Here is a 22155-nt window from a genome sequence, read left to right on the forward strand (position 1 = left end):
TCATCCCCTCCATGGCAGCTTTATCAAGGTGGTTTTTGGCATGACGTTCAGTGAGGAACCTGTGTCTACTGATACCCTTGATAGTATAGTGTCTATGCATTTCAAGGAGATATGTAGGGCCTTGTTATGGTTCTTTCCCTCAACTGGCAGTTCATCATCGTTAAATCCCAAAAAATTTCCAGTGGTTACGTAAGCTATCACATCGTCAAACTGTTCTATCGTTATGTCTTTCGTGATATGTGATGCGCTTAATACTTTCAATAATGAATTCCTATGTGCTTCTGAGTTGAGCAAAAGAGATAACATGGAGATTTTTGAAGGTGTTTGATTCAACTTGTCTACCACTTTATAATCACTTTTCTTGATTATCCTTAGAAATTCCTCAGCCTCCTCACGAGTGACCGCAACTTTAGGATACAGATGCATTTCTTGCATTTCTCGACTAGGGACAGGGATTTGGACAGGAGTAGCAACTTCTTTCCCTTTGGCTTTTGTAGAAGTATCAACAGCCCTTGGCGCGAACACTCGGCCACTGCGCGTCATTTCGGCTGGCCCCATAATTGAGGTAACGTTTGTTTCGTTGATTACCACGGGTCGGTCTTCCTGCCCTTGCTTAAAAGCTCTGGGCTGATATATCCATGGTACCGCCTTCTCATCCTTATACGCGAACGGTGCTGGAAACTCTATCACCAATGGGTTTATGGGGATTTCCACATTAACCTCATCATAAGGGATGGCCACATTAACCTCATCTAAAGGGATGTCCACGTTAACCTCATCATAAAGGATGTCCACCACGACGACTATCTCTTCCTCTCCCTTGTTCTTAACACGACGATTTATCTGTAACTCGCCTCGATCCAGCATTTGTTGTATAAAATTCCTCAACCCTTTCTCATTCTCATCATTGACTAACTCCTCTGGGACTAGGCCATTTTTTAGCAACTGTGCCCCTATCCTGGTGATAGGGGTTTGAATCTCTTCAACTTTAAGAATCAGTTCTCCTTGAGCACTCCCCTCAATGGCACTGACGGAAGCATCTCCATGTGTTGGCATGGGATTGGTGTTCACGTTCGGGCGTCTCGGAGTGAAGGTAACAATTTTTGCTTCAATCAGGTCTTGTACCTTATTTTGGAATGCAAAACAATTCTCCAGGGTATGGCCGGGCGCTCCCATGTGAAATTCACAATGGGCGTTAGCATCATATCCTGGTGGATATGGAAAGACAGCCGGTTTTAGCTCCCTCAATGTCAGAAGGCCCTCCTTTTGCAAATATGGGAATATTTGGCTATAAGGTACTGGTAGAGGGTCAAGTTGCCTTCTTGGAGGCCTTGTCCTGAATTGTCTTGGTGGTGCTGTGTTCTGTTGTTGACGAGGTTGTTGATGATGTGGTTGATACATTGGTTGTTGTTGTATGGGTTGTTGATAAGGTATGGGTACCACGGCGGCGACTTGGCCATATGAAGCTTGTTGCTTCCCCTTATAGCCTCTAGATACAACATTTGTTTCACCTTCTCTTTTCTTCTGGAAGCCTCCAGAATACTTTTTTGGTGCACTAGGGGTTGCCACGGCTCCTGAAATCTTTCCATCCCTCATACCCTTTTCTATGCGATCTCCGATTGTGACCAGATGCGCAAAATCGGATGTTGCACTACTCACCAATCTATCAAAGAATGGGTCCTTCAGCGTGTCCACAAATATTCCAGTCATTTCCTTCTCAGACAATGGTGGCTCTACCTGAGCAGCCAACTCTCTCCATCGTTGGGCATATTCTTTAAAGGACTCCTTTTCTTTCATTGCCATCCCTTGCAACTGCATTCGGTCAGGTGCCATATCCAAATTATATTTGTACTGACGGAGAAATGCGTCAGCCAAATCTTCCGATTTTTGAACCCGCCCTTGCTCTAAGCTCATGTACCATCTTAGAGACGCTCCACTCAAACTATCTTGGAAACAGTGTATGAGTAGTTTGTCGTTTTCGGTATGAGCAGCCATTTTCCTGAAATACATCACTAGGTGACTTCTTGGGCAAGTCTGGCCTTTGTATTTCTCGAAATCAGGAGTTTTAAATTTAGTCGGAATGACCAAATTTGATACCAAGCGCATGTTCATGGCAGAGGCACCGAAGATATTATTCCCTTCGATAGCTTTGATCTTCTTCTCCAAGGCACGAAGCCTATCTGTAGCAGGGTCTGGAAGTATCTTTGGCTTCGGATGATCAGGCACATAGAAAGCTTCGTATGGGTCATCTCCCATTTAATGAGCAGGCGCCTCAGAAGGCTTTGCACGATCCCCATCTCCTTTGCTTCCTACTGGTATATGAACCAGACTCTTCTTGGCGTGGACGAAGCTCTCGTCTTGGTGGACCAAACTTGATGGGTTATCATTCCTTCTAGCCTCAGCTTCTGCATCCGCAACCCTCTCTCTCTGGGTGATGGCGAGCATTGTTTCCAGCAGTTGATCCATCTTCTCTTGGATCGTATTGATGTCTGACCTCATGGTAGCTTGGTTAGCCTCCACTTGCTCTAACGTCATCTTGTAGTTGCTTCGTGTCTCGTACCGGTGTTGATTAGTCAGCGTTACTGGATAGAGGGCAAAAGGTTGGGTACGTTTTCTTGTTTTTATGAAGCGTGATGCATGAGGATGCGAATGTTATGCATATTTTATTTTCAGGGAATTTTCATCACGGTTGTAGTTATATTAAGCATTCGAAGAAAACATAAAGTCAGGAAATAAAAATGATGATCATCCTCCTCCATTCAAATGTTTAAAGTACGGAGTACAAAGGCATAACCGCCCAAATCGATACAGCTTAAATACTAAACTGAATATAAGAATAACAAAAGAATTACACAGCAGTCTTTCAAGTTATGAGTTCTTCTAATTCAAGCTTGAACCTCTTCACCATCCCCTGACACATCATAACAAAACGGATTACAGCGGGATACGTTTCATGTTGGTCCAATCCTTCCACTGCCTCTCTCAACCTCCAAGGCATTTCTTGGGTCGTCCAGTTGCAGAATTGTACCAAACCGTTGAGCTTTGCACGGTACCCATATTTGTCCGCTTGCAAGAAATTGATAGTTCTCCTAAAGGTATCGTAATCCTCAATGACTTGCTCTCTTTCCCTTAGCCATATCACACTGTCTTGATGGAATGCCTCGAATCTATCTTTCCAATGTTGAGCAACTTCTCTAGCATCTTTTTCTTCTTGACATTTCTTGGCCCAAGTTGTAGGTGTGACTCGAGAAGCTTCAAGGGCTCTTTCCTTAAGTCGGCGCTCGTGCTCGGCTTGGGTCTCAGCATTATGGAGGGAGATAGTGAGATCTTGTAATTTAGCCTCCAATATCTCTCTAACTTCTTTTTTCTCTTCTGTAGCTCGTAGCCACCATCGCCTATTCTTCTGGCATTCTTTCTCAACTTGTCTCAACTGCTCTTTAATGGTTTCTAGGCAGTGATCAGTTTGTTCCATGCCTACCTTCACTTTCTTTCTCTTATGTTCTTCCTTGTCGACCTTTTCCTCAGTCGCTTCAAGCTGGGCCTTCTTCCTCTCTAGTTCCCACTTTATTTCATTTCTTTCATTTGAAACTTGCTGGAAGCTGGTCTGTAGCTCTTCATTTTCTTGCCCAAGTCTTGCTATAGTAGCTCTCAACGCTTCCACTTCTTCCATGGAGACATGGATGGGTTCTGGTGGTGGAGGTTGAGTTGGAGGATCGAGGATGAATGGCAGCTTGATCTCTTGACTTCTTCTGGTGACCCATTGATGATAGGGTTCTCTATCCCCTATGACACCCCTTCCTTTGTCTTGTCCTCTGAAGCGAACTTTTTCCCAGGCTCGGATAACCCTTCTCAGCATAACAAGATCCTCCATATCATGGAACACAAAACCTTCTAACAACTGGTCGTCCGGCTTATATGTGATAGGATAACCCAACTGCCTCATTGCTAAAATAGGGTTGTAGTTAATGCACCCTTTTGACCCTATTAATGGTACATTCAGAAATTCTCCACAACTAGTAATTGTATCTCCCACATTCAAACCATGAGGATACCAAATAATTGTATTTTCAGTGAGTCCTACTAGCTTTTGAGACCACTCATATCCATCCATACTTTCAATTGTATCAACCTCTTTGAACACATGAGAGATAAGCCATTGGTAAAGGAGTGGTATGTAACATAACATCAGTCCTCCCTCCTTCTCAAAGCGTAAGTGCAAGGTGTGGATCTTCATTCTTAACCTTGACGGCCCAAAACACGCTGATAGCCGCTGCATCAATTAACTTTTCCATATTAGGAAATAACACCAATCCAAAAATAAGTAAATCCATAATAGTATCATGGGCTTCCTGCTTCTGGGCTTCGGCAAAGTTTTTAGTAGTTTTCTCCAGGTACTCTTGTGGAATTCCTTGCACCTTCCCCCAAATTTTGATGTTAGGGGTTAGATCTTTGACTGGGATGTCTAGTACTTCTGCCAATTCTTCGGGTTTAGGGATTTGACCTAGCCTCCTGTATGGTCCCTTCTTCTGCTTAGGAGAGTCCAATCTCTAAAGAGGAAACTTCTGAGTGGTGGATCATAAAACTGGGCTAGTGCGGTAAGAGCATCCTTTTGTACTGGTACATATAACAAGTGTAGAATCTTCCCATATTTGAGTGTGAATGCGTCTCGACGAATATTAGTCAACCCTTCTCTGAATGCAATGACTTCTTCACACACGATACCTTAGCTTTGATTTGGAATGTTTTTTTCTTTCCTGACTCCATTTGTTCTTGAATGCTTAATTAACTGAAAATTTTGAAATTCCCTGAAAATAAAAAGTGTGTAAATGATTTTGCTATGCTCATAATGAATGCAACATGATCTTTATGCAATGACAGGGATCCAGGTTTCACATATATCAAGAGGTTCAACTTAACAGCGGTTCTATGTCTTTTACCCCACACATCAAGGATTGCTCCTAAGGTTATCCACTTTTATGATAAGAACTTAGAGTCATGGACCAAGTTCAGTCTTCCATCGCAATAATGGGCTAGCCACATTGAAATGGAAGTTCTTAATTTGTCTACTCTAAGTGGGATCCTCGTATTGTTCGAACAGGGTGTACACCCTTCGGTTCAATACTACACGATCGCCAATCATGAAGACGGGCTTCAGTTTAAGATGAGGTTCCCAGAGTCATGGACCATGTTCAACGTTTCCTCGCAATAATGGGCTAGCCATATTATGATGGAAATTCTGAACAGATCTACTCTAGGTGGAGTTGTCGTATTGTCCCAATGAGGTGTACACCCCCCGGTTCAATACTACATAACTTCGGGTTCTAAGTTCTTCTCAAAGCTCGGGTACGGAGCTTATCTCACAACATGTGTCAAACACCATAGATCACCCAACATAATAGCAAAATAAATTACATAGCATAAATAATACATCAAGATGTACATAAGCAAATAAAAAGTGATATTCTAACATTCATAGCAAATTGACTAAGTTAGGCTCGACTCTCTCTTGCTTGGAGCAATTGTCCCCAGCAGAGTCGCCATCTGTCGCATCTCGAAAAATACGATTCCTCGCGATGGTCGCGGAAATGTTATGTTCGAACAGAGTCGCCACCGAACTTTATTCATTCCAATGAAGGAATAGGAAAATATCAATAAAACCTTTGAAAAATAGAATAATGGTCGTCGCAACCATATTCGGGTTCGGGAGTCGATTACGCAAGGGGAAGGTATTAGCACCCCTCACGTCCGTTGTACTCAACGGGAACCTTTTAGTCTAATTTGCTATTGAATGTTAGTTAAATGTTATTCGCTTTCTTCGAGTAATTAAATATTGAATAGAGATGGATGAAGACCTCAAAAGGAGAACGAGGAGGTTTTTTATTAGTATGCTCGCCAAGATTTTGCAATCTCGTGCCTACGTATCCTTATGATACAATAAGGAAATCAGAGCATTCGTAGTTCGGGAAACTACGGTTTTTTGTTGGTGTCTTATAATGAATGACTGTATAGATCGCGTCCTAAAGGCTAAACACTGGCTTGTCTACTCTCGGCGGAAGCTTAAGCGTTGGTTTGTTGTGCGCATTAGAAAGGATTAACGGTGTTCTTTTGAAAAGAATTTTTTAGTTGTTGGTCGCACGGGGGCGAGGAATTAAGTTTTATTTGTGAAGGTGTTTTGAAGAACGACGAAAGATTGAGCAATGTGGTGTACACCAATCATTCAATTCTTTCGAGGAATAATAAGGCGAACGCCTTCTACTCCTTTTTCGTTCGATTATTTTGAAAGTTTGTTTGTGGATGTTGAATATGCACGGTAGTGAGGCGTACGCCTCCTACTTGCTTATTCAAAGAATAATGAGGCGTACACCACTTATTCCTTTATCCAAGTTTATTTAAATTGTATTAATCGGAAGTCGATAATTTGAGCAATGTGGCGTACGCCAATTATTCAAACAATTAAGAGATAGTGAGGCGAACGCCTCCCATCTGTTGTCATCCGAAGTTTAATTTAAGAAAGATATTGTTTTTTATTTGCAAAATTGTTTGAATTTATTCGATCGTGTTTTAATTTGATGACGAAGATTCGAGCAATGTGGTGTATGCCAATTATTCGAATAATCGAGAGATAATGAAGTGGATGCTCACTATTCTCCTTTTCATTCAAAGATTAATTATTAAAATAAAGCTTTTAGAATTTATAATTAATAATTTGGGGGAATATATTAATTTTATGGATTTTTAGGATTTTAATTGAATGACGAAAATCCGAGCAATATGGCGTACGCCAATTATTCGTGTAATCGAGAGATAGTGAAGCGGAAGCTTACTATTCTCCTTTTCATTCAAAATTAATTTAAATAATGAAACTTTTAGGATTTATAATTAACTTGAGGAAGTGATTTTAATTTTATAGAGTTTTTTAAGGTTTAAATTGAATGACGAAGATCCGAGCAATATGGCGTACGCACATTATTCGAATAATCGAGAGATAATGAAGCGGATGCTCGCTATTCTCCTTTTCATTCAAAGATTGATTATTAAAAATAAGGCCTTTAGAATTAATAAATAATTTGGAGGAGTGATTTTAATCTTATAGATTTTTAGGGTTTTAATTGAATGACGAAAACCCGAGCAATATGGCGTACGCCAACTATTCGAATAGTCGAGAGATAGTGAAGCGGAAACTTACTATTCTCCTTTTCATTCAAAACTAATTTAAATGATTTTGGAGAGCATATTAATTAAATATGTCGAATTTGAATTTTTAGAATTAATCGGGTTTTGAGAAAAGTTTCTTGGTGTTGGACCGCGACAGTTAAATTGTCTTGAAATAATAAAATATAAAATGAATTATTCCCTTAATAACATTGATAAATTAATTACTTACTTATTTTAATTATGGTCTTCTTAAGGATGGAAATAATAGACTTTGAAAATAAAGATCGGAAAAAAAACATGGTGAAGATAGAAAAACTATTTTAGCTCTTACTAAACCATTATTATGGCTCTTATATCATCCTAATACTAACATAAAATTAGAAGAAATAAAAATCAGATAGATGTAGATGGGGGATGAGAAGCAAAATGGGGTTTAAAGTTTAAACAAACCATAGGGCCTACAAGGCCCAAGGACTTTGTCCTTGCGAATTCGGGTTGGGCCTTAAGCCCCAAACCCTTCTCACGTGTTGACCTAGGCGGTCACTAAGGGGAAGAGGAAACATTTTGCTTCCATTATCCGCCAACCACTGCGAACACGTGGCTATGACTGAGGATCTATCATTAACAAATGGCCAACAGGCAGTGAATCGCTCTGCACAGGGTGCCTTGGGAATCCAACAAATGCCAACACTAACCACCAAATGATAATAATGGGAAAATGCTTAATCCAAGGAAAATAATGAATGTTGAGTATCAGATACCCCTTCAAATGCTTAAAAAAAACCGTTATCTCCCTTAAGGTCTCAAACCGAAATAACGCTTTGGTTCCCTCTCCTTCTCTCTTCTCACTGTTTTACTAAATCCAAACCCTCTTCTCTGTTAGTAAAAGAAAACCTTAACCCAACAACTTAAAAACAACAACAAAAGCGATCCCTTTCTCAAAGATTCAAACATCCGCAAGCGAAAGCTTAAGATTCACAAAATAACCAAACAAATCAAAGCAATATGATGAGAGATACGCAATATTTCTACAAAAAGGCATAAGGATTAATGCAGAAGGAAGTGATATAAAGCTCGCCGGAAAACAGAGGTTCTGACGAGCGTACCGGCAACGTGAACCAACCTCGAGGTATTTCGATTTTTTCTCCTTTTCTTCCTTCTGAACTTTGGATCCTCCTCTTCTACGCTTCCTCTCCCCCTCCGTTCTTCTTTAACGATTTGGGTTTGTCTCGTTTTGACAGGGGCTTAGCTCAGTTATCTCAAAGTTCTAGTGATGAACTCTGAGTAAATTACGGGAATATTTTGAGCTTTGGTGATGGGTGCGAGTGAGATTTCAGCAGAGTAACGGTGCAAAGATTATGTCCCTTTTACGATGACTCTCACCATCTATTTATAGAGCCTTCTCCTTGGATCCTCAAATCATGAGCTGTCAAATCTATCCAAAATCATTTCGTTAGAGAGGAATTTTTCGCTGGATTTCGTGGGGACCAAAGGTATGTGAGTTATTTCCCCGTTTTGTCTGTAGCGAAATCCACCAAAAAGTGTGGTCCTGTATTAGCTCCATTTTACTGTTGTGGAATCCTTGTGTGTTTGTGGTAAAACTCTCAGTTTTTACTGTCTTATTCATAACTCATGCTTTACCATAATTTTTTTTAACCCGCGGGTCCGTTTTGAGTTCTAACTTGTGTTTTTTTCACCTATTCCTCAATGCTTGTGCATGAAAATGTGGACGAGATTATTTTGTGCCTTTTGTCCTGATAGAGCTTTCTACTTGATCCCTCACTCCTCAAATTCTGGACTTCTGTATGCGTTGCTGATGCCTGCTCATAGTGATGGACCATTGTTGTAAGAGCTATAAACATATTGTTGTACATGCCTCAATGTTTGGTTTATTTTTTGATAACATGAATGTTGGTCTGAATTGGTGTATGACTCTTGCAGGTTTTTGTTTGCTGTTGACGCATTGTCGGATATTGTTATGATCAGGATGTATTTTGGCTAGTGGATGCAGTATTCTACGGCAGGGTTATGTTGTGGTATGCTCCTATCGGCAAGGTTTGTAGGTTGTGTTTATTTGAGCCAATCATATTGTTGTATTGAACATGTACATGGCTTTAGAGTTTTGCCGGTTGGCTTTGTTGTTGTAGTAATTCCGGGCTGGTGTAGAGCAGCAACATTTTGTCCTGTTCGGCCTTAGGTACGTTATGCGTCGTGTATCTTGGTATCATGGTGTAGTTATGCTGAATTTGCTTTACATCACCGCGTGGCTCTTATGGTATTAAAAATGTATTGCAGGCTTGTTCAATAATGCGGGACATTGGCCACAAGGTCTCATGGTTTCCGGTCGGTATACCACAACCACCTCTTGCTCGTAGCATTGGCTTGCAGCACTAGCTACCAATGCTTGCGAAGTGCTAAGTCACGATTTCATTATGCCGTTGATACTCAGTTTGGTGCGGTTTTTTGAAGGAACATTGACACTGCAGGGGTGATGCATACTTTATCATGTTGGTTCACAAAGCAAGCGTAGCAATTCGCATTTTGTAATGACCTTGGACTTTGGCTTGTCTTGTAAGTAGAATCTAAGACTTCACATCACGGTTGCAATCGGGTATGCTTTCTGCAGTAGCTAACCTCTAGGCCATTTGCATATTTGCTTCATTTTCATGTGTTGCCTTTCAATTTCATGACAGTGAGTAATTTGCAACAGGTATTGTTGATTTTACCGACGTAGCCAATGTCATGATAGTTTTGGTACGGATGTGATATTCGGCTGGTGAATATATCTCGGTTGATGCATACAGCATGAGAGAATTCCCAGGGTGGTTTCATCTATTATGAACCTATCCACTGTAACTTTTTCTTCAACTTGTTATTTCTGGCGTTGTTGGTATTTCAGGGCCATGGTTATTGAGACGAACTGACTTATGGCGACATGAATGGTTGTTGACCAAGGTCTTTTCTCCACGCATCATGATGTTGTAACACGTCTATACCTGTTTTAAAATTTGCATAATTAGTGTTTCTGCAGGCTGAACTTAACTAATGTGATGATGACATTTGGTTCCGCGGCCGTTTGAGCTGCTATGAATGATGAATTTGATTCCAACTTAACGGCTTTGCTTTGTCTAATGGATCTTATCATGATTGCTTTCCAATGATGTACTTGGTAATCTTGTGACTACTTGATAGTAAATGCAGGTACATGACACATTGATACATGATTTTCGAGCCTTGGCTTCTGTTTCAATTGAAGCGGCATTTCACATGACCGTAAGTGTAGAAACTTATCTTGATGCGGCATCCTGGAATGACTTAAACTACTGTCTTGTTTGAGTATCCAAACTACATTGTGCTATAAAATTTCTTATAGCCAGAGTTGTCCTAGATATGCTAATGTTGTCATCCCTATTTTAATACCAGGAGACCGAGCTCCAGTCCGTGCCAGTCTGTGCCTAGAAATGCATCCTTTGGAATTTCTCAAGAACGAGTGTCCTGCTATTCTGCATCAACTAGTACAATCCTGTTTCGACCTTAGGTGATTCCTTTCAGAAGGATATTGCGTTTGCAAATAATCCCTGCCCACATCAGTAACTTTTGGAACCTTATCAAGTTGTAAAGAGCTTAGCTAAAGATTTCTCAGGCTGCATTATGGCTTTTTCGGGCAGCATTTTATTTAGCTAGTGTGGACTAGTACTATTGATGTTCATTATCATCGAAACATCCTTTGAGTGCTTGAAGAGTTTTGAATGAGGCAGGTGAATTTTCCAAATTTTGACGATTGTCGGATCCGTCCTCCTTGGCTAGTGTGGATGTGGCCTCTTACTGATTAGAAGCAGATTGAAACCTCCAAGTCATTTGATTCCTTTTTATTTGTATCTTGCTTTTTGTAATGGACATGTTTTCCTTTTAAATGAGAGCAATCTTAATTACAATTTAAAATTCCAGGTGTTAATTCCTAGAATATATTCTTTCTGGAATAATTGCTCTATTTAATAAAGAAACTTGTTTCGCACCATTAAATCTGCCCCATTAGCGTTTATCATTTCAAAGCGACTCTCTAATGGAGTTAAGCCATCGAGAATAGTGCAACCAAGATATTCGGTGGTATGTGCATACTTAAAGAAGTGGCACTCAAAAAGTCTTTTCTGAGTTTGGACGCTTCTTTGGGTCCTTTTCTAAGCAGGTGGCAACCAATTCTTTGAAAGACTTTGAAAACCTCTTGTTTCTTTCATAATCAAGACCCTCAAGACCTGGAGGGGCATTCGTGGACCATATATTTGCCTAAAAATCATAGCCATGTCATTGTTGCATAACTTTGGGATCCACCCAGCAAGGTGGTCTAACAAAAGTATTTGAACGTTGCCTTATCCCCAGTACCAAACATATGCGCAAACACTCCAAAGTCAGCCACGTTGACTGCGCCATTAGAATCAATCAAAAAGGTTTCCGGCCTTAAAATCTATATGTATGTGCCCATAGGTATGGAGATAAACAACAGCTTGGAGAACTTCGTGCAATACAATTGCAATAACAGGTTCTCTAAGGCCCTTAGGAAATACGGAATTCATTATATGCTATTTCCTTGTATTCGCGTACTAGACCATACTTTTGGACGGAATTGGATTCATGAAACGCAAGTTTCCCAGTAACATGGAAGTGATATAATAATGATGTGAATCTAAAGTGATGTATCCTCATGACTTGAATAAATGTCCAATTAATTAAGGTAATGACCATCCAAATTTAGCCAACTGCACCTCCATAGGTTCATTGAAGCAATGTGCGATGAGATTTTCACTTAGAGGGTCCTGGTGGAGCTTAAACCCTAAGTGCAAGCTCGTATGGTTTCAAAGAATGCAAAGAGATAAAAGTTTTACAGTCATTATGCATGCATTGTGGTATCCGTGAGAAAAATAAAAATGGGACAAAATCGGGGTATGACACTCAGTACCAAGGTTAATGACTTCCAACTCTTCCTGATGAGGTTGAATGACCCTTTCTTCCTGTTTCAATAGTCTGGCCAATTCTTTGGGGAGTTCACAATCTTCTTCACTCTCCTCTTCGGCTTGGTAAATGGGATTATCGAAGTCATACTGAGCCATAACAGAACTGTTTTCAATGGAATCCGCAAGATCAATTTTGCACGAACGATGTTTCATGCTTTATTTTAGAAAAGAGTTCAAGGAAATCACAAAAAAACATTGCCATTTTTATTGTTTTGAAAGTGAAAGTAAAAACAGAAAGACAGTGAGCACAAATTTGATTGCAAAACGTCCTTTATTGATGATGATCATTGAAAATTTAAAACATGATGTGGCCCTACAATGAACCACTACGCCTTGGGAAGAGCGTAGGGCTTTCGTGCAAAATGAAAAACAGAAGAAAATTACTTTGTATGAAGAGTAACTTGGACTATTTCTTCAGCAGTCCAGTTGTTGATCTTCTCCCCTGGAGCACACGGGCGCACCCAATTATCCATATCACAATCACTGTCACCATCTTCATTGTCTGTTGCAAAGACATCACCGTGATTCATCAATCCAGCACTAGTGAAAGTACACGGCCCTTTCTGATTCTGGACACCCTGCTCTGATGATTGAAAAGGCTGATAACCAATGCCAAACATGTCTTCTTTTACGGGCACATCAATCATCTTGCCCCAGCCTTCCGCGTTACCTGAATGAATGACCTCCAGAGCTTGTTTATAGGACACAATTGAGGTACCTGGTTTCTTCTGTTCAACAAAAGCCACCTTCTCAATACTGACAGTCTCAAAAGCTTGACATAGAGTTTCATGAATTTCGCCATCCATCTCCACATACTTGAAGGAGGATAAATGGCTCACAAAGATGTCCTCTTCGCCACACACGGTCACAACTTGACCATCCCACACATATTTTAGCTTTTGGTGGAGACTCGAAGAAACTGCTCCGGCTCCATGTATCAAGGGACGCCCCAATAGACAACTATATGCTGGTTGAATATCCATCACATAGAAGACAATATTAAACACTTCCGGGCCGATCTTCATAGGCAACGTGACTTCACCAAAAACTGATCGCTTGGATCCATCCAAAGCACGGACAACAAGATCACTTGGTGTGAGAACAACCCCTTCGGCATCAAGCTTACTCAGAGCCTTCTTGGGAAGCACATTCAAAGAAGAACCGATATCAACCAAAACATGCGACAAGACCGCGCCTTTGCACTCCATCGTGATATGCAGAGCTCTATTGTGATTGCGACCCTCAGGTGTCAAGTCTAGATCCGTGAATCCCAAACCGTGTCTCGTGTTAACATTTGCAATAACACCTTCGAGCTGGTTAACAGAAATCTCTTGGGGCACATAAGCCATATTCAACATTTTTAATAGGGCGTTACGATGTGCCTCGGAACACATTAACAGAGAGAGAATAAAGATTTTTGATGGTGTCTGGTTCAACTGATCCACGATCTTGTAATCACTTTTCTTGATAATTCTCATAAATTCCTCCACATCCTTCTCAAAAGAAATCTCTGGCACTTCCTTTCGCACTGGTTCTTCTTCAACGACAACTTGTTTTCCTTTTGTTCTAGCAAGAGCCTCAGCATTGTTATCCTTCGGAATCTGTGGTGCAAACAAACGACCACTTCTCGTAAATCCTCCGGGTCCTCCCACATTACCCACAGTTGGACCAACGGTTACTGGAGTCTTATTTGACGAACCAATCGTCACTGAAGTATGATTTACTGATCTGGTGTGATTCTCTGGTCCTATATTTCTGCACAAAGCATTGTCATATTGCCACGTAATTGCTCTACTATTCTCAAAAAGTCTTCCACTAGAAGAAACAATGGTGGTAGGGGTACTGATAGTTACTGGAGCATTAATCACAGGAGCACCAACAGTCACCGGAGTACCAATAGTCACGGGCGCACTAATAGTTCTTGGAGCACGTACATGGCCTTCTGACGGTGTAAAGTAAATGGTAACAGTTGATACCTCTCCACGGTCCTTCACTACTCGATCAAACTGTAAACAACCTTCATTCATCAATTCCTGGATACCTTCTTTCAATTTCACACCGTCGTTTTCATGATTACCACAATCTGAACAATTCTTGTCACATCCCGGGAATACTCCCCCTCCAAGCAGACGTTCCTTCACCATAAACAACGAAGTCTGAACATCATTAACATCGACTACCAAGTTCAAATTTTCCCTATCTTCCACACTGTTTACTCTGGGCCCTCAATGCTGAGGCATAGGATTATTCATCACATTCGGATTAGGAGCGAAGTTAATCGTCTTGGCATCGATCAAGTCTTGGACTTTATGGTAAAAAGCCCGACAATTCTCGATGTGGTGCCCTGGTGCACCAGAATGAAAATCACAACGGACATTGGCATCATAACCAGCGGGAATCCTCGTTAATGGAGCCATAGTGCGAAGTTCAACAAACTTTAACCTGAGCAGTTGAGGGAGTAATTCAGCATAAGTCATTGGCAACGAATCAAAACGGCGATCTCGCATTCTTTGTCTTGGTTGGAATTGGCGTTGCTATTGTTGTTGTGGTTGTCCTCTTTGTTGTTATTGAGGTGGGGTTGCTGGAATAGTCACAACAGCAACTTGACGGTATTGTTATCCTCTGTTTCCATTTCTATGATTATGTATAGCATTTGTCTCACCCTCTCTCCTTCTGGGTGCCCCTGAAAATGGTTTCTTAGCACTTGAAGAACTTGAAGAACCAGGGTCTTGGATTTTTCCCGCTTTGATAAGACTTTCAGTTCTTTCTCTGCAAATCACAACATCCGAAAAACTACCAAACGGGCAACTTCCCATACAATCCATGAAAACACCTTGCAGGGTTCCAATGAACATATCTATCAATTCTCTCTCCAACATCAGAGGTTGTACTCTTGCAGCTAGCTCGCACCACCTCTGGGCGTATTCCATGAAACTCTCCCCGGTCTTTTGAAACAAACTCTGCAACTGGGTTCTACTCGGAGCCATGTCCATGTTATGCTTGTACTGCCTCAGAAAAGCTTCACCTAACTCTCTCCAGCTTTTGACAGATTCTTTTCTCAAGTCCATGTACCAATCCAAAGATGCTCCAGACAAGCTGTCTTGGAAAAAGTACATCCACATCTTTTCATCATCAGTATAAGCGGATATCTTCCCGTAGTAAGCTTGCACGTGAGTTCGGGGACAAGTGCCATTGTACTTATCGAAAGATGGCGCTTTGAACTTGTACGGGATCCTCAAACCATCAACTAAACCCATGTTAGTAACATCAAAGCCCAAAGAATTTTGGCACTCCATGGCACGAATCTTTTCAGCAAGGGCGTCAACCTTTCTATCTCTCTCTTCCGCCTTTCCAAATTCATCATCATCACTGGGAATGGTGAACATATCTTCTTGCTTGTCAACCAAATGAGAAGGATGGTGAACTGGAGCACGTGCCGCTCGAGCATTAGCAGCCTCTGTAATGATGGGTTGTCCATTGATTCTAATACCACGCAATTCGTCACCATTAGCATGGTTGTTGACAGGGTTGGTAACAGCAGCGTCATCGACAGGGGTCCCTTCTGGAGGATTCTGACCGACAAGGGGAGTCACAGTTTCTTGTCTCTGGACCCAGGCTCGAAGTTCCTCTTGCCCTTGCACTACCCCTTGCATCATACTCACGAATTGGGCCATGTTGGTCCTTATCTCTGCTAGATCTGCTTGAAAGCTTTCCATTACTCTCTGCTGGTTTCTGCGGGTACCGTACCGGTGAATTCGTGAATCAGCTATCCTGCTAGTGAACACCAAATAATACAAGAACACCGCAGCGGTACCTGTTATGCAAGATATGCAAGTGAATATGTAAATGCAATGACATGTTTATCAATTCCAACGGGTATTCTACCCCCCTGATTCCAGTCTCACATCCGACAGAAAGCGCAAGAAGACCGAGTTGTGGATAAACTTCTGAGATCAAGACGCAATAAGGAAAACCATCATATAATTGGGTTCAAGAAGGGAAAGACCTTAGCCAATAGTTCATCAAAAAAGGATCTCCACAACAAGCCTGTGGATCATCACTACAATACAATAAGTAAAGAGAGGAACAAAAATCAGGAATCAGCCTCCTGTATACAACCCATAAGGACTGCTCCTCACTTCAGCCAGTAGTACCACTGTCTCAAGATGATCCGGAGATTCCGTCAAACGTCGGATAAGCAGATTCCTCTTGTGAATAACTCCATCCAACTCATTGATGTGCTCTCTATAGTAATTCCCATCATCTTCTCCGAATACCTCTTCAAGTCTGGATTTCTTCAACCAGCTAGCTTACCATGAGCATCTGTTAACTGTTGTTTGACTTGCCTCAACTCAGAACTGGATGATCTCAGGGCTTTGTCTGTCTTCCTGAAGAAGTCCGCCTCCACAACTAATTTCCTCTCTACTTCCCCTTGCAATCTAACGGCTTCCCCCTTCTGATATTCTGCCTCATGGAATTGATGCATACAATCTTGTAGCTTCACACTTAACTCCGAGTTTTCAATTTGAAGCTCCTCCATGGCATTCTTCAATTTTTCATACTCCTCTCGGCTTACCATTGTTGACTGCTCAGGAGTTGGTGGATACAAAGGTTCTTCAATAGGAAACGGCAGACCAAACTCTTCAACTCTTCCCTGAAGCCACTCTTCATACTAAGCATAACCCCTGCAATCTCCTTTTCTAAGCACAGTTTTTCCTCTTTTGATCACCTTGAGCCAAGCCTCAGCTGCCTTATGGGATACAGTCAAATCAGACGAAGAATGGAAAAACAGAGATTCTTCCACATCTTTTTCCAAAGGCGGAGTTCTTAAAGCATATCCAAATTGTCTGACTGTCAGAGAAGGATTGTAGTTGATACTTCCTCTTCTTCCTACCAATGGTGCATTCGGGAAGTTCCCACAACTGTCTGACCACCAAGAAATATCTTTAGCTCTTATCCCCATCAGTCTCTTTGACCAACTCAACGAGTTTTTGACATCAACGAACGCTATTGACTTGGGTAGGTGGGAACTGAACCACTTATAAAACAAAGGCGCACATCAATTCACCAATCCTCCCCTTCTATTCTCATTCCTGTGATGCACTGAATGAAAGAAATCTCCCAACAAGGTTGGCACCTGATTTCCCAACACGAAGAGGCGTATGGCGTTTACGTCCATAAATTTCGCCACATTAGGGAACAGGACAATCCCATACACACAAAGAGCCAACGCAACATTGAAACCTCGCTGGTCACCATCTTCAAGCCTCTTCTTTGCTTCTCCCAGTAAGAAACTCAGATGAAAACCATTAACTCCTCCCTTCTGACACATATTAGCCTTCAAGACTGACTTCCCCAAATATGTGGCTGAAGCAACCATGTTGAGATCGGGCAGAAACTCGGAACTATAGAATAGCAACTGCGACTTGATAGGAACTCTGAGAAAACTAGCAACCTCCTCCAAAGTAGGGACCAAAATATAACCTGGGAACATGAAACACCTCAATGGAGGGTCATAGAACTGTAACAATGTAAAGAGAGCATCATGTTGATCTTTGGAGAGAACCGTAATGAAGCTTAGAATCAAACCATAGTCCTTCCGAAATCTTTCTAGATAATCCTGATCCATTAACTTCATTAGCTGTTGAATAGGCTCCAAACAGACCACAAGAAACTTGTAGGCGACATGTCTCTTTCTGCCAATATCCATCTTAAGAGAACCAGAGAACCCCTACCGGAATCAAGAGGAAGATGTAAACCCCTAAAAATAGATAAACATGTGTTAAATGATATGAATGCAACATGATGTGATGCAATGCAGTGACATGGAAATCAAGATAGCTGTATCTGCTTGAACAACTGTTGGGTCGCATTGTCTGAAGAGAAACCCACTGAGTAATATAATACGAGATCAAAGCTCTGCTCCATAAAACCGGGTTGGTTGAAGGTTAAGGTTTTCTGAATTTAGCCCTCCCCTCACTAGTAGGTTCTAAGAACAAAAGTTTGTCAGTTTCTTGCTCTACAGTCGAATAATACGTTCACCACTGAAGGTTTGGCATTATAACGAGACAAAAGACCTCCACTGACTCCCCTCAACAGGACATCCTAATAGCAAGTTCCCAGCCTCGGGGTCCTCGGATTGCGCAGCGAGAATGCACCCACCAGAGCTAACATAAACGCGTCTCGGAGGAGAGGCCTCGACTGAGTTCTCGGGAAATGGTCACCAGAGTCGACAATTTCTAAAGGAACATCTGTCGTTATGGAACACCCATAGGACAAAATATATCCAAAAGAAACCTCGTCTTGATGTGGGTCTCATGAACGACTTAACATAGCAACATGCCACGCAAGCCTCATGACCATCCACGCTAAAACCTGTGTGTACACTCAAACCTGGGTAGTGGGCTTATCTCATAGAGCATCCCACCCCAACAAACAACCAAACAGATCCAACAGATACAACAATCATGTGTACACAATGCAATAAGATAAAGCAGATAAATGCTTAAAGTAAATAACTACACAAAAGAATAAACACCCAACAAACAAGAAAACTACAAAACCTAGGAGGGACTCGCTTAGGGAAACCATATCCCCAGCAGAGTCGCCAGCTGTCGCAACCTAAATGCGAAACGAAACAACCGGCGAAAAAAGAAATGCAGAAGAGTCGCCATCGTGCGTTATTTATCCCAATGGAGGGAAAGGAAACGCTCAAAGAAATTCATATAGCCTTATTTCCTAATTGTTGGTGTATTACATGTTTCGATTGTATCATTAGAAAATTGTAATCTCATCCATATCCAAATAATTACATTGGTATATCCAATACCAATTATTAATACCATTAGTTGTTATTAGGAACATATGACTAATACGTATTATACATTTATATTACTTCAAAATTTCATGATATTTGTTTACGTTTCGAACACAAATTGTGGTATTTTTATTCAATTTCAACATTATTTTATTGAATTGTTATGTAAGAAAATTTTAACCTTCTAATTCAACAAATTCTCCAAGTGCATAATCTGAATTTGCATCATTTATGAGTAATTGGTAACTTTTATTATTTTGAAATTTCATCTTATTGCATTTTAATTTAAATGAAGGCAAATAAAAACAACAATCAACACCTTCACTTAGGATGTCATCGCATGCTCACCTTCACTTAGTGTATCATTACAACGAAATTTCTCATAATAAAGCATGTATTAACTGAATTATTTAAACTTAAAATTCACTTTATGGCATAAATAAACACATAAATGGAATCTCCTCAAAACATCGAAAAATCAAACATGAGAGTATACATCAACTCTCTAACGAAAGATTGGACAAAACATGCAAACGTTTTCTAGTGTTATATATCAGAGTCATAACTAAAACGCAGAAAGAAAGAAAAAAAGAAACAGTCTCTCGCCATACTTCCACTCTATACTCCAAAGACGAGCATATAAAACATCAACAACAAAGGGGTGAGAAATCACCAACAATAATAACAGGAATATACTGCAAGATAGGTTAATAACACAACATTCTCTACACACATACATTCACGGTATATCTCATCACAATCTCACAATCACAACTTAAAAATTATGCACATATATCAAAAAGGAATAAAAAATAGGCGCGAAAGTGCCTACAAAAATAAAATGATCGCACCAAAATGATCAGCGCAAAATAAACCTCTAGAAAACAGACAAGTTTTGATCAATTTTTGAAGTGAAAAATGTGTAAGAACAAGATTTGATTCTGCATATAGCCTTATACTTTGATGATAACAATTCATAGACTCTTAGAGAACAATTTTGTACTATAATCAATTTGTTTAGTGTGGAGATACTAGATTCAAGTTTTTACTCTAAATGAATAACATGTGATGTTATAAGGTTTTGAGCCAAGTGCACTCTAACTCTAAGATACGTGGTTTACAAGATAATCATTTTTGTAGTAGCATGGATCAACTTAGAAAAATTCATTTTTGTCCTTTTTCAGCTTAGGACAATCATTTATGTGTCCTTTTTTAGCTTAGAAAAATAACATTTTTGTAGTGGCATGGATCCTTACACTCAAAGTAGATAACCTCTTTACCAGAACCTTGATTCTTCTTTCCAGACGAAGGATCAGAAAGACCAACAGTCCTTCTAGCTCCTCTGAACTTACCTTGACCATTGTGCATGTGCTTCCATAGTCTGTTGACTCTCTTTGAAATCAGAGACAACTCGTCATCATCTTCTAAGTCTTCATCATAACCTTCTGATTCTTCCTCAACTTGATAAGCTTTTGTCTTCTCAAGCTTGGACTTTAAAGAAACATATTTACCTTTCTTCTAAGGTTTATCTTCCTTGAGTTCAATCTCGTGGCTTCTCAAAGAAGTAACAAGTTTTTCAAGGCCAATGCTATTAAGATCCTTTGTTAGCTTTAAAGTTGTTACCATGTGTAGCCATTTTTTAGGTAGATTTCTGATAATCTTCTTGACATGGTCAGTTGTAGAGTATCCTTTGTCTAGAACTTTCAGTCATGTAACAAGCATCTAAAACCTTAAGAACATAGTCTCAATTGTTTCACCAACCTCCATTATGAATGCCTCGTACTTCTAGATTAAGTCCAAGGCCTTTGTCTCCTTTACTTGAGAATTCCCCTTATGAGTCATCCTTAGAGAGTCGAAAATGGATTTGGCAAAAAAAAATTGTTATCTTCTCATACTCAATATAAGAGATAGTATTTAGCAATATAGTTCTGGCCTTATGATGATTTTTGAAATCTTTCTTCTGTTGATCAGTCATAGCACTTCTTGATATACTATTTCCTTCAGCATTAATTGGGTGTAAACATGCATCGACTATAAGATCCTAGACCTCAACATCATAACCAAGAAAGAAACTATCTATTCTATCTTTCCAATAATCAAATCTCTCACCATCAAAGATTGGTGGTTTTGCAATGTAGTGATATTTTTCATTGTTGTTAGCAATGTTAGCAATGTTAGCGGCGACCATTATTTGTCACACAAACTAGATCGGTACTGAACACGGTGAAGTGTTGATAAATCTTTTATCACAATCATAACTGGAGCTCTAATTCCAATTTAATGTGTGAAAAACACAAGAAAGGTGGGGTTTGAATGACATTTTAAAAACAAAAGCTTTTTACCAACTCAAAACACCACTTAACTGTTAATAACAAAGATATAAAAATACAAGTATTTTTATCTTGGTTCACTTGAAACTCAAAGTTACTCCAGTCCATCCGCCAAAGTGATTTCACCTTATAATTAAGGACTTAATCCATTATAATCAACTGATTACAAAAATCACAAAGAATAATATACTTTGTCTTCTCAAGGATTTGACTATAGCCTAGTCTCCTTAAGGAATCACAATGAATACATTTCTTTGTCTTCTCAAGGATCCGACTATACTCTAGTCTCCTTAAGGAATCAAACAAACAGTTTGAATAAAAGTTTGTGTGTTACAAGTTGCTTCTACATAAGAAGATTTTACACAAATGAATTATAAACACTTAAAGAAAAACTATATACAAATTATTGTAGTGCTTCAACATTCTTCTTTAAGACTCCAAGCCCTACTTATATAGCATAAGAAGAAGACCGTTGAAGGGAAAAATGGGGGAAAAATAGAGTGGATGTTCATTGTTGGATGGTGAAAGGAATGATACTACATACTGTCATTCGCCCATAAATTCAGTGATAGGTGTGATGTATAGTATTGTCCTTTCCCATGATATCAGATAGTGGAAAGAATGTTCGATTTGTACTATGTACTATTTGATCACGTGCCCATTTGATCTTATTTTCAAGTTCATTGGCCACTGATGAATGATGGTGAAACATGAAATCAAGAAACATAAAGTTGGATTCAGAAACATCAGAATCTTCGGGCATAACCTTGAGAGCGTCAATAGTCTGGCTTGAGATCTTCAGTGTCTTCAAAATCTTAAAATTCTTCAATCAGAACCTTGATAA

General features: G+C 40.1%; 2 protein-coding genes and 1 long non-coding RNA gene across 5 annotated transcripts; 1 reads left to right on the plus strand and 2 right to left on the minus strand.

Moving 5' to 3' along the window:
* On the minus strand, positions 1-1710 carry LOC127137088 (uncharacterized). The gene has a single exon (XM_051063577.1). The coding sequence runs from the start codon at positions 1708-1710 to the stop codon at positions 1-3; it is 1710 nt and encodes a 569-aa protein (XP_050919534.1).
* A 444-nt stretch (positions 1711-2154) lies between these two features.
* On the minus strand, positions 2155-8411 carry LOC127075083 (uncharacterized). The gene is made up of 2 exons (XM_051016530.1): positions 8279-8411; positions 2155-4805 (listed from the first exon to the last, which is right to left on the minus strand). Exon 2 carries the CDS (start codon positions 4274-4276, stop codon positions 2864-2866), a length of 1413 nt encoding a protein of 470 aa, XP_050872487.1. The 5' UTR covers positions 4277-4805; positions 8279-8411; the 3' UTR covers positions 2155-2863.
* Positions 7743-11097, plus strand: LOC127075084 (uncharacterized). Of its 3 annotated transcripts, none has more exons than XR_007786204.1 (8): positions 7743-8284; positions 8397-9000; positions 9097-9210; positions 9303-9352; positions 9451-9498; positions 9625-9766; positions 9866-10428; positions 10579-11097. It is a non-coding gene; the product is annotated as an uncharacterized LOC127075084 (long non-coding RNA). The 3 variants fall into 3 exon arrangements; XR_007786203.1 differs by having other exon boundaries at positions 7745-8284; positions 9451-9766; positions 9866-10110; positions 10357-10428; XR_007786202.1 differs by having other exon boundaries at positions 7744-8284; positions 9451-9766.
* The last annotated feature ends 11058 nt before the right edge of the window (positions 11098-22155 follow it).

The sequence above is a fragment of the Lathyrus oleraceus genome, chromosome 4 (genome assembly GCF_024323335.1).
Source record: "Lathyrus oleraceus cultivar Zhongwan6 chromosome 4, CAAS_Psat_ZW6_1.0, whole genome shotgun sequence".
Taxonomy (NCBI): domain Eukaryota; kingdom Viridiplantae; phylum Streptophyta; class Magnoliopsida; order Fabales; family Fabaceae; genus Lathyrus; species Lathyrus oleraceus.

Coding starts and splice junctions, on each gene's coding strand:
- LOC127137088 (XM_051063577.1), bottom strand. CDS start 1,710: ATGACTGGAATATTTGTGGACACGCTGAAGGACCCATTCTTTGATAGA.
- LOC127075083 (XM_051016530.1), bottom strand. CDS start 4,276: ATGCAGCGGCTATCAGCGTGTTTTGGGCCGTCAAGGTTAAGAATGAAG.